The sequence below is a fragment of the Chiloscyllium punctatum genome, chromosome 11, assembly GCF_047496795.1.
Source record: "Chiloscyllium punctatum isolate Juve2018m chromosome 11, sChiPun1.3, whole genome shotgun sequence".
NCBI classification, from domain to species: domain Eukaryota; kingdom Metazoa; phylum Chordata; class Chondrichthyes; order Orectolobiformes; family Hemiscylliidae; genus Chiloscyllium; species Chiloscyllium punctatum.
The window spans coordinates 54,399,161-54,413,956 of record NC_092749.1 but is presented as its reverse complement, the minus strand read 5'-3'; the positions used below and the strand labels follow the sequence as shown (position 1 = coordinate 54,413,956).

At 40.5% G+C, this 14,796-nt stretch overlaps 1 protein-coding gene across 2 annotated transcripts in view; it reads right to left on the bottom strand.

The window, feature by feature from the left end:
* Nucleotides 1-14,745, bottom strand: part of ints7 (integrator complex subunit 7) — a 66,333-nt gene extending 51,588 nt beyond the window's left edge. Inside the window, exons 1-5 of one of the 2 annotated variants that reach the window (XM_072580826.1) lie at nt 14,605-14,745; nt 12,268-12,397; nt 12,021-12,167; nt 10,521-10,658; nt 6,533-6,579 (exon numbers count right to left, since the gene is read on the bottom strand). In XM_072580826.1, the coding sequence (XP_072436927.1) occupies nt 6,533-6,579; nt 10,521-10,658; nt 12,021-12,167; nt 12,268-12,397; nt 14,605-14,698 (556 nt within the window). In that variant the 5' untranslated portion in view covers nt 14,699-14,745. Of the gene's footprint in view, nt 1-6,532; nt 6,580-10,520; nt 10,659-12,020; nt 12,168-12,267; nt 12,398-14,527 lie in introns of both variants that reach the window. The other variant, XM_072580827.1, reaches the window with a different exon arrangement.
* Nucleotides 14,746-14,796: the final 51 nt, after the last annotated feature.

Below are 14,796 nucleotides of genomic sequence, written 5' to 3'. Positions count from 1 at the left end.
GAGTAGCTAGGGCATTAACTTAAGAAGCAAAACCACAAAGATGATAATAATAGATTAGCACCTGAGCCACAAGCAAATTGGAAATGGGTAAGTAGTGTGGGAGAAATGGATTCTGATTCATAGGGAACTGATACTTGTGTTAGGGAAGCCGCCAGCTACATTGTTGGGACAGTATTCACCTGAACCAGGGTAACAGTGAATTGTAAAACTACTCGCTGTAAGAGAGCTTCAAACTAAATAGTGGAGGGAAGAATAATAAGGGAAGAATAAGTAAGTTAAGAAGAAAGAACAAAGCAGTAGCAATGGGAGTAATGATAAATAGTGTAGAAAAGGACACAGTCTAACCATAAGAGTCCATCAGCAAACAGAGAACAAAGTATGGAAAAATTGTAAAATGACAAAATAAAGCATGTTTATCCAAATGCATGCATCATTTGTGACCAATGGATACACTGATAGCACAAGAAGAAATATTAGTATAGTATGATAGTCATTCGAGAGACGTGGTTGCAACATGACTGTGGCGAGAATCTGAATACAAAAAGGTATATAATATCTTGGAATGAAAGGATGAAAGCTGGAGTGGCTCTGTTAATCAAGTGTATAAAAAGGGTGAGAAAAGCTAAAGAAAATGTTGATTCCTTAGAGGAGGTAATAATGAGAAACAAAGAAATGGCACGAGATTTTGAACAAGAATTTTAAAAGCCATTCAACGTTTTGAACCTGTTCTGCCTTTTAAAAAAAATGGCTGACCCAGTTGTGGTCTTAATCCTGCTTTCCTGCCTACCTCTCATGACCATGCACGGATAAAGGATTGCTGACCAAGAATTGGGAGAAAGAAGGATTTTTCAGGTAACATCCTCAAACTCGTGGAGTGTCACAGGAATCAGTGCTGGGGCAACAATTCTTTACAATATATATCGATTTGTATGAGGAAAGGGAATGTACTACAGAAAAGTTTGGAGAAGACAATAATAGGTGGAAAGGCAACCGAAGAAGATAACCGCAGAGTGATATATTCATGATTAATGGTCAAAAACCTTGGCAGATGAAATATAATGCGGAAAATGTGAAGAAGAATAAAGGAGCTGAATATTATTTAAATGGAGAATGGCTGCAGAAAAACGCAGCACAGAAGAATGTGGAGCTTCTTGTGCATAAATTATATAAAGATAGCAAGTTCAGGAATGCAGCAGTGATGGCAGAGACCCTGTTTTTGTTGGTGTAGTGTGCATCAGCATGGCTCTGTGATTCAAGCTTGACACAAGTAAATTGGAAAGAAATAGAAAAACAAACAGCAAGAACTCTTACAAATATATAATGTGAATATTGGACTCTTGGAGGATATAACTGGGAAATTGATAATAGAGAACAGGGAAACAGCCAATAACTTTACTTTGATGACTTGCTACCCAGTCTTCAAGGGTATTAAAGGAAGTGGCTACAGAGACAGAGAAGGTGTTAGTTGAAATATTCCAGAACTCCAGTAAATGTAGGGTATTTGGATTTCCAGAAGGCATTCAATAAGGTACAGTGTAAAAAAGTTACTGTATGAAATAGCTCATGTTGTTGTGGATCATATAATAACATTGACTGAAAATTGATTAACACACAGAAGACAAGTTGGGATTAACGGGGCTTTTTCAGGTTGCAAACATGTAACTAGTGGAGTGCCACAAGGATTAGTCCTCGAGCCTCAATTAGTTATTATTCATTTAATGATATGGAGGAGGGGGCAATGTATAAAGTATCCAAATTTGCTGATAGAAAAACAGGTGAGAGGATATGTTGTGATGAGGGCACAAAGAAACAGCAAGGGGATATAAATAAGTTGAATGAATGTGCCATAACGTGGCAGATGAAGTAGGCAAGTCTGAAGTCATGTTCTTGGGCAGGAAGAAATCAAAAGACAGGCTATTATTTAAATGGAGAGAGACTCCAAAAAGATGCAGCATGGAGGGAACTGGGCATTCTCATGTGTGAAATACAAAAATTAAGCATGCAAGTGCAGCAACTATTTAAGAAAGCAAATGGAATTTTAGCCATTACTGCCTGGAGGCTTTGAGTTTAAAAGTTGCAAAGTCTTGTTACAACTTGACAGAGCATCGGTGAGTCCGCATCTGGAGTGCTACGTATAGTTTTGGTCCTCATATTTAGTAAAGGTTACACTTGCATGGAGTCAGTTAGAGTCATAGAGACGTAGAGCACGGAAACTGACGCTTTGGTCCAACCCATCCATGCCGACCAGAAATCCCAACACAATCCACTCCTATCTGCCCACACCTGGCCCATATCCCTCCAAATCCTTTCTATTCATACACCCATCCAGATGCCTTTTTAATGTTACAATTGCACTAGCCTCCACCACTTCCTCTGGCAGCCCATTCCACACAAGTACCACCCCCTGTGTGAATAGGTTGCCCCTTAGGTCTCTTTTATACCTTTCCCCTCTCACCCCAAACCTATGTCCTCTAGTTCTGGACTCCCCCACCCCAGGGAACAGACGTTGTTTATTTATCCTATCTATGCCCCTCATTTTATAAACCTCTGTAAGGTCACCCCTCAGTCTCCAACGCTCCAGGGAAAACGGCCCAAGCCTGTTCAACCTCTCCCTATTGCTCAAATCTCCAACCCTGGCAACATCCTGTGAAATTTTTTCTGAACCCTTTAAAGTTTCACAACATTCTTCCAATAGGAAGGAGACCATCATTGCATGCAATATTCCAAAACTGGCCTAACCAATGTCCTATACAAGTTTTGAGAAGATTTGTAGCTCAGGTTGAGGTTTTTGATGTAGGTTTGCGTGCTGAGCTAAAAGGTTCATTTCCAGACGTTTTGTTACCGTACTAGGTAACATCTTCAGTGGACCTCATGCGAAGCAATGCTGAAAATTCCTGCTTTCTATTTATATGTCTGGGTTTCTATGGGTTGGTGATGTCATTTCCAGTAGTGAAGTCACTTTCTGTAGTGAGGTCTAACTCGATGTGTTTGTTGATACCATCTACCACCCCCAGAGAAAAGGAACAGGAAGTGACTTCAGCACAGGAATTAACAAACCTACATCCAAAATATCCTATACAGCCGCAACATGACCTCTCTATTCCTGTGCTCAATACTCTGACCAATAAAGGAAAGCATACCAAACACCTTCTTCACTACCTATCTGTCTGCAACACTACTTTCAAGGAGCTATGAACCTGCACTCCAAGGTCTCTTTGTTCAGCAACACTTCCTAGGTCCTTACCATTAAGTGTATAAGTCTTCTTAAGATTTGCTTTCCCAAAATGCAGCACCTCGCATTTATCTAAATTAGAGTCCATCTGACACTCTTCAGCCCATTATCTGATCAAGATCCTGTTGTTATCTGAGGTAACCTTCTTTGCTGTCCACTACACCTCTAATTTTGGTGTAATTTGCAAACTTACTAACTATACCTCTTAAGCTCACATCCAAATCATTAATATAAATAACGAACAGTAGTGGACCCAGCACTAGTCCTTGTGTCACTCCACTGGTCACAGGCCTCCAGTCTAAAAAACCCTCCACAACCACCCACAGTCTGCTACCTTAGAGCCAGTTCTGTATCAAAATGGCTAATTCCCCTGTATTCCATGAGATCTAACCTTGCATACCAGTCTCCTATGGGGAACTTTGTCGAATGCCTTACTGATGTCCATATAGACCATGTCCACTGCTCTGCCCTCATCAATCCTCTTTGTTCCTTCTTCAAAAAACTCAATCAAGTTTGAGAGACATGATTTCTCACGCACAAAGCCATGTTGACTATCCCTAATTAGTCCTTGCCTTTCCAAATACATGTATATCCTGCCCCTCAGGATTCCCTCCAACAACTTGCCCACCACCGACGTCAGGTTCACTGGCCTATAGTTCCCTGGCTTGTCCTTACCACCTTACTTCAACAGTGGCACGATATTAGCCAACCTCCAGTCTTCCAGCATCTCACCTGCGGCTATCGGTGATACAAATATCTCAGCAAGAGGCCCAGCAATCACTTCCCTAGCTTCCCGCAAAGTTCTAGGGTTCACCTGATCAGGTCCTGGGGAGTTATCCACTTTTATGCTTTTCAAGACATCCAGCACTTCATCCTCTGTAATATGGACATTTTTCAAGATGTCACCATCTATTTCCCCACATACTATATCTTCCACGTCCTTCTCCACAGTAAACACTGATGCAAAATACTCGTTAGTATCTCCCCCATCTCCTGTGACTCCACACAAAGGCTGCCTTACTGATCTTTGAGGGACCCTATTTGCTCCTTAGTTACCCTTTTGCCTTTAATGTATTTGTAATAATACTTTGGATTTTCCCTAAACCCTATTTGCCAAAGGTATCTGATGTTCCCTTTTTGCCCTCTTGATTTCCCTCTTAAGTATACTCCTACTGCCTTTATACTCTTCTAAGGATTCACTCGATCTATCCTGTCCATACCTGACATATGCCTTCTTTTTCTTAACCAAACCCTCAATTTCTTTAGACATCCTGCATTTGCTACACCAACAGCCTTTCCTTTCAGGAGAAAGTGAGGACTGCAGATGCTGGAGATCAGATAGAAAAATGTGTTGCTGGAAACACATTCCTGATTCCTGAAGAAGGGCTTATGCCCGAAACGTCTATTCTCCTGCTCCTTGGATGCTGCCTGACCTGCTGCGCTTTTCCAGCAACACATTTTTCAGCCTTTCCTTTCACCCTAACAGGAATATACTGTCTCTGGACATTCGTTATCTCATTTCTGAAGGCTTCCCATCTTCCAGCCGTCCCTTTACCTGCGAACATCTGCACCCAATCAGCTTTTGAAAGTCCTTAATACCATCAAAATTAGCCTTTCTCCAAGTTAGAACTTCAACTTTTAGATCTGGTCCATCCTTTTCCATCACTGTTTTAAAACTAATAGAATTATGGTCGCTGTCCCCAAAGTGCTTCCCCCACTGATACCTCAGTCCTCTGCCCTGCCTTATTTCCCAAGAATAGGTCAGGTTTTGCACCTTCTCCAGTCGGTACATCCACATACTGAATCAGAAAATTTTCTTGCACACACTTGACAAATTCCTCTCCATCTAAATCCTTAACACTATGGCAGTCCCAGTCTCTGTTTGGAAAATTAAAATTCTCTACTATAACCACCCTAATATTCTTACAGATAACTGAGATCTCCTTACAATTTGTTTCTCAATTTCCTGTTAACTATTAGGGGTCTATAATACAATCCCAATAAGGTGATCATCCCTTTTTTATTCCTCAGTTCCACCTAAGTAACTTACCTGGATATATTTATGGGAATATCATCCCTCAGCACAGCTGTAATGCTATCCCTTATCAAAAATGCCACTCCCCCTCCTCTCTTGCCTCTCTTTCTGTCCTTCCTGTAACATTTGTATCCTGGAACATTAAGCTGCCAGTCCTGTTCATCCGTGAGGCATGTTTCTTGTAAGTGCTGTGACATCTCAGTCCCATGAGTCAAAAAAGAATTCACGAGGTTGACTCCTGGTATGAAGACTTTGTATTATCAAGAACAGCTCAACAACTTAGGCCCTTGTTCATAAGGATTTCAAAGAATAAGGGGTAATCTTATTGAAAGATTCCGACTAGGCTTAACAGAGATATTTCCACTAATGGGGTACTATCATACAAGGGGACATAGCTACAGAATAAGGAGGCACTGAATTAAAACTTAAATGTGGAGGAATTTCTTCTCCAAGAAGGGTGAAAACATCTGGAAAATTCTAACCCAGAAACTTGTGGAGGCTAATTGTTTAAGTAGGAGTCAGATTTACAAAATATCTGGGAGTGGTGAGCATGAGTAGCTGGCATGAAAGACAAGTACAGAACTGGGGTGTATCAGCCATGATCTTAGTGAATGATAGGGCAGGTTTGAGCAGCCAAATGGCCTACTGGTGGTCCTAATTTTTATGTTCGTTATTAGTGCTAGTGAGAGCTGCCTTGGAGTAAGGCTTACTGAGACAAGTGCCCTATTTCACATCCAAACACAAATAGAGTCTGCTGTTTTGCCTTGTGCAGACTTACAGACTCCCAGACAGTCAGAGTTTAATAAAATACCCTGGACACAAGGACAGGAAAAGATGGGGAAGTAGCAGTTGTTGAAAGAGATAAAAAGTTGTTCACTGCAAGCCACCAGATGTCACGCACTTGAAAGTATATTCTTTGGGTGAAGAAACGGAACCTGCAGGTGTTTAAGGTTGCTGATGATTTAGCCAAACAAAGCCATAGAAGCAATCAATGGAGTAAGTCTATTTGATGGACAACATTCAGGAATTCTTGGAAGATGAAGGGACAGGACCTTTGATGATAACTTTGATAATGAGGTGAGACATACCTTTAAGTTGGCCACTGAGAATTCAATTTTTAAGAAATCTCTATGGAAATTAAACGACTGCATGACCAATTCAGTAAATGAAAATACAAACCTTACAACCAACTATGGCTTCAAAATAATGGATAGTTTGGACAGTCAATAATATCCCTGAAATATCATGATTTTCTGAAGTCTTACCTTCAATCATTTCACCAATCTTGTTGCAAATTCCTGCAGCAAAGTCTCTGTGGTGGGGGCAGAGAGAAAGAGAGGGAGTGGGAAACAAATGCAAGCACATACTTTAAAATTTTACACAAGAGAATTCTGCAAGTAACAAAGGGTGTATGAAGTTTAATTCTTCAAAATTTTATTTCAAGTTCTGAAAGTTTGTTCTAAACAATTGCTAAAGGGTTATCCATTTAAAGTAGGAATTTTCCCTGACATCTACTTTTCTTTAGCCAAGACACATTCTAAGTGCAGCGAATGAAATAATGCCTGGTTATTTACCCGTTATACAGGAACTCACTCTCTGTGTGCAATGGGCAAATCTGTCCATAATAACTGCACATTAATTCATATTCTAACTTACAAAAGATTGTACATTTGTGGACTTTAATGTCAAGATAGAATACTGTGGATCAAACTTCTAAAATAAATCCAACCATTCAGCAATGTTCTAATCTTTATAAACAACGCACAGCAACTCTATTGAAAAGACAAACTTTTTTCGTTCTTTCCATCATTCTGGGAACGTGGGGTTTTCTGGCGAGGCCAGCATTTATTTCCCATCCCGAACTGACAAGGATAAGCTGCCCTCTTGAATCACCAAAGTCCATTTGATGTGAGTACACCCATATTAGTGTCAGGGAGTGTGTTTCGGTGTTATTGGGTCAAAATCAACCTTCTAACTGTGGGTTTGGAGTCATACATAGGCCAGACCAGGTAAGGATGGCAGATTTCCTTCCCTTAATGACATTAATGTATTTTTTTAAATGACAAGTAAATAGTAGTTACATGGTTGCCATTAGGTTAACTTGTTACTGAATTCAAGTTTTCACCACCTGCCATGTTAGGATTCGAACCCATGTTCCCAGAACATTAACTAAAGTTCTGATTACTAGGAAAAAGTGAGGACTGCAGGAGCTGGAGATCAGAGTCGAGAGTGCAGTGTTGAAAAAGCACAGCAAGTCAGACAGCACCCAAGGAGCAGGAAAATTGATGTTTCAGGCAAGAGCCCTTCAGCAGGAAATTCTGATTATTAGTCCAGTGACATTACCAATATGCAATCGTCTCTGCGTTAAATGTCACATGTCTGTTTATTTCACTAGTCTCCATTTTTCTGAAGTTTGCAAAACTGCTTTGTCCCCAACATCACATTATGTCTCACCTTCATAGCTACCACCATACACTTCCATTCAGACTACAAAGCAACCGTGCATCAATACTGTCTCTCAGCCAATTTCATATCCAAGCTACCTTTGCCTCTGTACCCTTCATGTTTTAAGTGTGCAGTAAAGTCTGTTGTAATATTTGACCAAATGCCTTTTCAAAGTCTACACAAATAACATCAACTGCACTATTTCCATCGAAACAGTTACTTCAAAGCAGTTAAATTTAAATTAATCAAAGCGTAATTTGCTCTAACAAATTTAAGTGAGCTTTAACACATTCTTCTCTGTGCACCAATTATCTCCGCATGATTGTCTCAAAGATTCGCTGCTATCCCTAAGTTTATTCCTCTCTACTTTTTTTGAACAAGAGTGTAATATTTAGATTAGATTACTTACAATGTGGAAACAGGCCCTTCAGCCCAACAAGCTCACACCGACCCTCCAAAGAGCAACCCACCCAGACCCATTCCCCTACATTTACCCCTTCATCTAACACTACGGGCAATTTAGCATGGCCAATTCACCTAACCTGTACATTTTTGGACTGTGGGAGGAAACCAGAGCACCCGGAGGAAACCCACGCAGACATGGGGAGAATGTGCAAACTTCACAGAGACAGTCGCCTGAGGTGGGAATTGAACCCGGGTCTCTGATGCTGTGAGGCAGCAGTGCTAATCACTGTGTCATCGTGCCGCCTTGAATTCTTCCAATCCCTGGATACTGTTCATATACGGGTTGTTCTGCTATATCACTTGTTTTGTTAATGCAAATTCGCTGTAACATGATTGACAAATTGGGACACTTTCTGAAATGCAAACTTTAAAACGTGTATTGGCTGTAATGCGATTACATCATCAACACTTTAAGCACTGTTTCTAAAGAGCAATTTTTAATTAATGCAGGGTTGCACAAGAACACAATCATCATGTTATTGAAGAACTACCTGTATCTATGAAAAATTGGAGATTGTAGTCATTGATGACTACTTCTCCCATCTTTATTTTTTCTTATGCTGTAAAGAATATAATCCATTTGACTTTAAGCATTGACAAATCTGGAAGCAACTCTTCATTTCTAACTGAACCAATTGCTCTAATTTCTTGTCATATTTGCCAATTCCTCTTCTATAATGAAATCACATAAGGATCATTTATTTCAAAACTAAGCAAAGCACTTTGGACTTGCCAAGATGATTTTTCATTCCTAACTGATCCAACCTGTTCTTTGATAACCCTTTTCTCTTCAGACATTTATAAGGCATGCTTGGGTTCCTATTTCTGTTACCAACAAATCTCTCATTCACTTCATTTGCTGTTCTTGTGTCTTGTTCCTTTCTCAATTTTACGTTTAGCTTGGTTCTCTACTGTAATTTGAGCCAGACACTTATTATGAGCCTTCAGTTTCATTCTAACTGCTATATACTTAGTCACCCACAGGACTCCATCTTTAATGCAAAAACAAAAACAGAAATTGCTGGAACAACCCAGTAGGTCTGGCAACATCTGTCGAGAGAAATCAGAGTTAATGGTTTGGGTCCAGTGACCCTTCTTTCAGAATTCCTGCCTTCAGCTGTCCTTCTTTTGACACGGTCAAGTCTGTACCCAAATTGCCTCTTGGGAGTATCTTCTTCAATAACTTATTGTTTCATCTCCCAATCTACACTTCCCATTCACCTAGGCTAATTTCCCAACTCACTTAAATTAGGCCTCATATGATGGGATCTTTTTACATTTTAATTTTCTGTCTTATGCCACAATCATGCTGTGATCAATGTTTTCCAAATGTTCCAAACAATGCTCTGTCGCTCTGTCTGCCCCACTTTATCTCCCAGAAACATCACTGCTTCTTCTTCACTGACTGGAAACATGCTGATCAAGAAAATCCCCCTGCACAAATCTCAGCAATTCCTCCTCTTCTTTATAAAGTTATTTTCCAATCTGTGTTATGGTAATTGAGGTCTCGCAAAGCATATTCCTGAATTATGTACTTTTCATTGTTTTGGACCTATGCCCAGCAAACTTTTCCTATGCCCAGCAAATTATTCCTCCAAGATTCCTTAATACTATCCAAATAGAATCAAACTTTGAAACATTAAACAAATCCTGCACCAGGAACTTTATTCAATACCAACTGACTCCTTACCCCATTATTCCCACCCCTTCTTTACTGGATACTTTGTAGAAAGGCATGTTCAAGACCCCTTTAATCCCCTTGTTTGAGTTATGTCTCTATTACTGTCATTTAATTATAGTTCTGTGAGGGAACTTCTGTCTGAAGTGTACCTTATTCAACTGTAGTTACCAGTCTCCAGGTAGTTAAACACTTACGTTCCAAACAGATCTTATTTCGTTTCACATTTCTCTACACTGACCACTCATATTTCTGAAGCATATTTTAGTTTTACTCTCCCAAACCTCTATGAACCTTATTACTCTTCTCTAATACTTCATCCCCTATCCAACTCATATTAAATTAGACCACTAATTTTGCAACAGTAGAAGGATGCCTAGTTCAACACTTGCAGATTACACCTGCTGTAAACAAAACTAATAGCAAGTCACTCTCGATTAGACTGCTACATCATAGCAACTATTGACAAATATTATTTGTAGTGTTTTATGGGACACAAAGCATATAGCAGTTTTGTTATTGTAATAATCACACAAACGTAAATATACAAACTAATATATCAATCAACATACATGGTCTTGTGTCTCACCCAAAATCTGGATCAAGATGTAACTACGTCCGAACATCACCTTTGAGGCAGGAATAAATATCAAAGCAGCACTTACTTGGATTGTGCAGAAAAATGGGCAGCAGCAAAAATGGCAGCTTCTACTTCAATATTATCATGTGAATCTAGACTTTGCCGAATGCTGTGATGAGCATTTTTTCGGTCAGGAATAATCGAAGCCATACTTCCCAGCATTCTGCAAAATGATACAATCTTGTGACTCTCATTTTCTTTGGTTAGGTGCACAAAGGTTGATATATATGTAAAACAACACACATGAAAATAAATAACAGTTTCCTTCTAAGCCCACAAAGTGGGAATCTATCATGGAGACTGTACCAAGTTAAAAGTCACAAGATGCAATGTTCATGTCAACCCGGGAAATACTTGACAGTTACAGCAGACAATGTGATTTGTGTAGTAAATTGCACAGTTTTTACGAATTTGTTTTATTTATTTTGGCTAGATAGATGTCAATTCACTACAAGGCACAGTATGCTTGAGGTAAAAACAATGACTGCAGATGCTGGAAACCAGATTCTGGATTAGTGGTGCTGGAAGAGCACAGCAGTTCAGGCAGCATCCGAGGAGCAGTAAAATCGACGTTTCGGGCAAAAGCCCTTCATCAGGAATAAAGGCAGAGAGCCTGAAGCGTGGAGAGATAAGCTATAGGAGGGTGGGGGTGGAGAGAAAGTAGCATAGAGTATAATAGGTGAGTGGGGAAGGGGATGAAGGTGATAGGTCAGGGAGGAGGGTGGAGTGGATAGGTGGAAAAGAAGATAGGCAGGTAGGACAAGTCATGGGGACAGTGCTGAGTTGGAAGTTTGGAACTAGGGTGAGGTGGGGGAAGGGGAAATGAGGAAACTGTTGAAGTCCACATTGATGCCCTGGGGTTGAAGTGTTCCGAGGCGGAAGATGAGGCGTTCTTCCTCCAGGCATCTGGTGGTGAGGGAGCGGCAGTGAAGGAGGCTCAGGACCTCCATGTCCTCGGCAGAATGGGAGGGGAGTTGAAATGTTGGGCCACAGGGTGGTGTGGTTGATGGTGCGGGTATCCCGGAGATGTTCCCTAAAGATTGACCATAAGACATTAGAGCAGAGATCAGGGCATTCAGCCCATCCAGTCTGCTCCACCATTCAATCATGGCTAATAAGTTTCTCAACCCTATTTCCTGCTTTCCTTGGATGCTGCCTAAACTGCTGTTCTTTTCCAGCACCAGTAATCAAGAACCTATCTATCTCAGTCTTAAATCTACTCAATGACCTGGTCTCCACATCTTCTGTGGCAATGAATTCCATAGATTCACCACTCTCTGGCTGAAGAAGTTTCTCCTTATCTTCATTCTAAAAGGTCTTCACTTTATTCTAAGGCTGTGCCCTTGGGTCCTAGACTCTCCTACCATTGAAAACATCTTCCCAACATGTACTTTGTCTAGGACATTCAGTGTTCTGTATGTTTCAATTAGATTCTCCCTCATCCTTCTAACTCCATCAAGTATAAACCCTGAGCCCTCAAAGTTCCTCATATATTAAGCTTTTCATTCCTGGAAATTTTGCTTACCGGAGAGTGATGGCTCTAGCTACTGGATCATTGCTGTGGATGACCGAGAAGACTCTCTTCACAAATTCATCAACATTCAAGATTTTCTCCAAGTGCTTTTCACTCTGCTGAGTGACTTTCAACACACACATCCTCAAAAAGTTGTTTCTAATAGAAGGAAATACTGAAGTTAGTTTTTATAACAAATGTGATTTAACTACGTAAAATTAATTGTTCGAACATTCTTTCAAGAGATGTTGATACTTACCCAACCCTGAAGATGTCTGCAAGCTTCAAAAAAGCAGAGTTTATAAGAATTGGAAATGGGTACTTCTGAAACAACCTAGGGAAACGAACAACTGCCTCACATTGCTCACCAAGTTTCCCTGATCTCAGTCCTTGAGAAATAGGATAAAAACATTGCAATTGGTACTTGAACTCACCATAAAACTGTTCAAAGATTTACATAATTTAATGTACACAACAATTCAGAAAATTTCTCTATCACAGTTTCATATTTTTAAATGTTTAAGTTTTAAGGTAAAATACAAAACTTTGCGTGTAACAAGGTCATTACCCTGCATTATATGTTTTATTTACAAATAATTCTGACCTGCACTCCAGGCTGTTTTTGAGACATTCCTACATACAAGTCAAAACTCTTCTCTTATGCTTCATTCCCATATCCAATCCATGTTAGACTATGTCACTGATTTTTCAAAACGAGAAGGCTACATATCCCAACACCTTCCAACATAGGAAACCACCTTGGACTGGACTGCTACTTTATGGTTTCACGTTACGTTCCTAACATTTAAAAATTTTGTTGAAATGTACTTTCCAAAATTAGTTTCAAGAAACAAAACATTCAATAAGACTAGTCCCAATAGGTAGGTTTCTCAAACTGTGATTCCAACCCATATCCAGATTGTAGGAATGAAATTCTATGCTTAGGTTTACTCCATAAAATTCCATCCTCAGTTATCCATGATGGTCTAATGTGTTTCACACCACCACTTTTGGGATTTTTTGTCGTGATAGTGCTGATTTGCTCAAGCCATTAGACTCTGCAGCAATCTCAGAATACAAATTCTCAGTTGATGGAAATTTACTTCCAGACAAGTGGAAATCTGAGACTCGGGAGTATTAGCAAGTTGTCAAGTGTGGCAATGAATCCTTCATAAAGAAAATATTCATCCATGAATCAGTTCAGTGGAAAATAGCTTTTGTAAATCAGATGGATTTTGATGAGAAAAGCTTTGTCAAATGAAACATCAAAAAAACACTCCTTAAATGAGGAAGGAGAAAGGCAGTACCTCTGTGAGCGTGCATGGGGAGTAATTAAGTAAAAAGCAACTCTAGACTGGAAGCAAGGGAGATAGACTGATATGATTTATGAGAAAGTGAGGAATGTAGATGCTGGAGATCAGTCAAAGAATGTGTTGCTAAAAAAGCACAGCAAGTCAGGCAGCATCCGAGGAGCAGGAGAGTCAACATTTTAAGCCCTTCATCAGGAAGGGGCTTACGCTTGAAATGTCAACTCTCCTGCTCCTCGGATGCTGCCTGACGGGCTGTGTTTTTCCAGCACCACACTTTTTGAAATGACATATGAGCTTACAGCAGGGAGAAATGTAAAAATAAGGCAGTTTTATATGTTGCTCGAATGCCCAGACATTTGCAATATGTCAATGTTGCTCAACTTACCACTTCAAATTGTGCTTTTTTTTTGTTTTATCTTTGCTCATTCTCTACAGCAAACTTCAATATGATTAAGAATTCTCGATCACCAGGTTACTGACTTATGATCAGTGATTAACTATTTCAACGGTATTTTGACCAGGGCAAAAATTTGACAAACCTAAATAAAAGGTAAGTACAGAATACAGATTTGTCAAATTGCCTCTCACTTTATAAGCGATTCAAACCGCTCAGAAAAATGTTATTTTCAACCAACAACTGGTGAAAACTCGAGATTTGTTTAAAACTAACTAAAGTGAGTTTCAGCCCTGGGGGTCGCTCAGTAGTTAGCGCTGTTGCCTCATAGCGCCAGTGACCAGGTTCAATTCCCACCTCAGGCAACTGTCACTGCTGAGTTTGCATATTCTCCCTGAGTCTGTGTGGGTTTCCTCCGGGTGCTCTGGTTTTCTCCCACAATCCAAAGATGTGCAGGTTAGGTGAATTGACCATAGTCAGGGGTGAATGTCGGGGAATGGGTCTGGGTGGATTGCTCTTCGGAGGGTCGGTGTGGACTTGATGGGCCGAAGGGCCTGTTTCCACACTGTAGGGAATCTAATCTAACTGAGAGTAGGGTTATAACATGCCACTTTTCTGAAAATAACAATCAACTCGCATCCGTCAACATCTAATGCTCAGACGCAAGAGTTTAGACTCGGTTGCACAGACCTCCACTTTTAAATGTTTGGAGAGTGCCAGTTAAGTAATAATAAAAACCAAAACATAGCTTCTGCTCAGAGATAGCCCCAGATACCCCGCTGGACTTTTTAAAGGCAGCTTGGAAAATGTTTCACCAGTTTGTTAAATCCGAGAAAACAGAAGGGGGAGAGAGAGCGGCAGCGGCCAAGCTGCACTCGATAGGTCCGAGCACCTTTATCCAGCTCCATCAGAGCAGAGTTGGCGTCCATTTCCTGCTCTCCATAACCACCTTCCGACAGGAATGGCCGAGATGCCGCTAGCGCCATGATTAAACACCCACCGCGGGACAACTCGAGCGAACCAACCGCCTTCTCCCAGTAATGCACCGCGAACGGAGGTGACAGCAGGATGACTCGCTTCCGCC